The sequence below is a fragment of the Phodopus roborovskii genome, unplaced genomic scaffold (assembly GCF_943737965.1).
Source record: "Phodopus roborovskii unplaced genomic scaffold, PHOROB, whole genome shotgun sequence".
NCBI lineage: Eukaryota > Metazoa > Chordata > Mammalia > Rodentia > Cricetidae > Phodopus > Phodopus roborovskii.
The window spans coordinates 12,959,619-12,961,054 of NW_026126549.1; the positions used below are offsets into that span (position 1 = coordinate 12,959,619).

The window sequence follows — 1,436 nt, forward strand, 5'->3', positions numbered from 1 at the left end:
GCGTTAGTCATTCAGCGTGTTTTTGTAAATGACATCTGTGTCCCATTTTCGAGGGCTCAGTGCCACACTCTTGCCTACCCGACAAATGACAGTTACACAGAATCAGTGGCCAAGATCTCTTAGAACTCCGCATCGTGGAAGAGAAGGGCCGTGTGACGCAAAGGTCATCTCTAAGGCCGCATTCTCATTTAGACCTGACGCTCAGCAGCAGACCTTGTGCTGAGCTTTCTTGGCCTCAGTTTCCGCTACTTCCAAACAAGAGGCGTCATGTTGCCCTGTTTCTGGTTCTTCTCCAAGCACATCCGCCCTGCATTGATGTCCCTGCCCCGAGTGCTACACAGATGCACTGCCCTACAGTATTTGGTCTCCAGCTATCCTTTAGGTACCCTACCAGCCTCCCCACGACGTCTGCTTGCCTCAGTGGCCTCCTCCCAGGACTCTGCTGGGCCTGCCAGGGTGCGCCAGAACTTTCACCCAGACTCTGAGGCAGCCATCAACCGCCAAATCAACATGGAGCTTTACGCATCCTACGTGTACCTGTCCATGGCCTACTACTTCTCCCGGGATGATGTGGCCTTGTACAACTTCTCCAAATATTTCCTTCGCCAGTCCCTGGAGGAAAGGGAGCATGCTGAGAAGCTAATGAGGCTGCAGAACCAACGTGGAGGCCGAATCTGCCTCCAGGATATCAAGAAGCCAGACCAAGACGACTGGGAGAGTGGTTTGCGGGCCATGGAATGTGCTCTGCTTCTGGAAAAGAGTGTGAACCAGTCGCTTCTGGACCTGCATACTCTGGCCTCAGAGAAAGGAGATCCTCATTTGTGTGACTTTCTGGAAACCCATTACCTGAATGAGCAGGTGAAGTCCATCAAAGAATTAGGTGACCACGTACACAACTTAGTCACCATGGGGGCTCCAACTGCTGGCCTAGCAGAATATCTTTTTGATAAGCACACCCTTGGAAGTGAGAGCAAGCATTAAGGCAGAAGCTGCCTTTTCAATACCCTAGTGGGTTCCAAGACCTGGAGTTAGTGGTTGCCTGCTTTCCTGCCCTTAAAATTCAACTCTGTCTTTACATTCTCCTCTTTGGACTGTTCTGCCAGTGTTTTGTAGAGATGATTTGCCTAGCCCGGTATTAACCACAGCTTCCCGCCAACACCAAAATACTAATATTTTCCCAGCCTAAAAGATAGCCCAGAATACTATAGTATGTAAATGATGGAAAACAAAACACTGAAATTAGATACAAGATCATGCTCTTAGAATATTATCAAATGTTGTTCCTAACTATGAACCTTAATTGCAATTCCATGTTTTTCAATTCAACAATCTGTTCTGTCTTCAAGATCTTACACACAATGCTCAGCCAGGAAAATATATAATATATAAATAACCATAAGACAGAGAAGATGTAGAGTACTATGAAAGTCACACAC

General features: G+C 47.3%; 1 protein-coding gene across 1 annotated transcript; it reads left to right on the top strand.

Annotated features, from left to right (window-relative positions):
• Positions 1-201: 201 nt before the first annotated feature.
• On the top strand, positions 202-1,172 carry Ftmt (ferritin mitochondrial). Its single transcript, XM_051200926.1, has one exon. It carries the CDS (start codon positions 268-270, stop codon positions 979-981), a length of 714 nt encoding a protein of 237 aa, XP_051056883.1. The 5' UTR covers positions 202-267; the 3' UTR covers positions 982-1,172.
• Positions 1,173-1,436: the final 264 nt, after the last annotated feature.

Excerpts from the sequence above, each read along its gene's own strand:
- Ftmt (XM_051200926.1), top strand. The coding sequence starts at position 268 with ATGTTGCCCTGTTTCTGGTTCTTCTCCAAGCACATCCGCCCTGCATTG.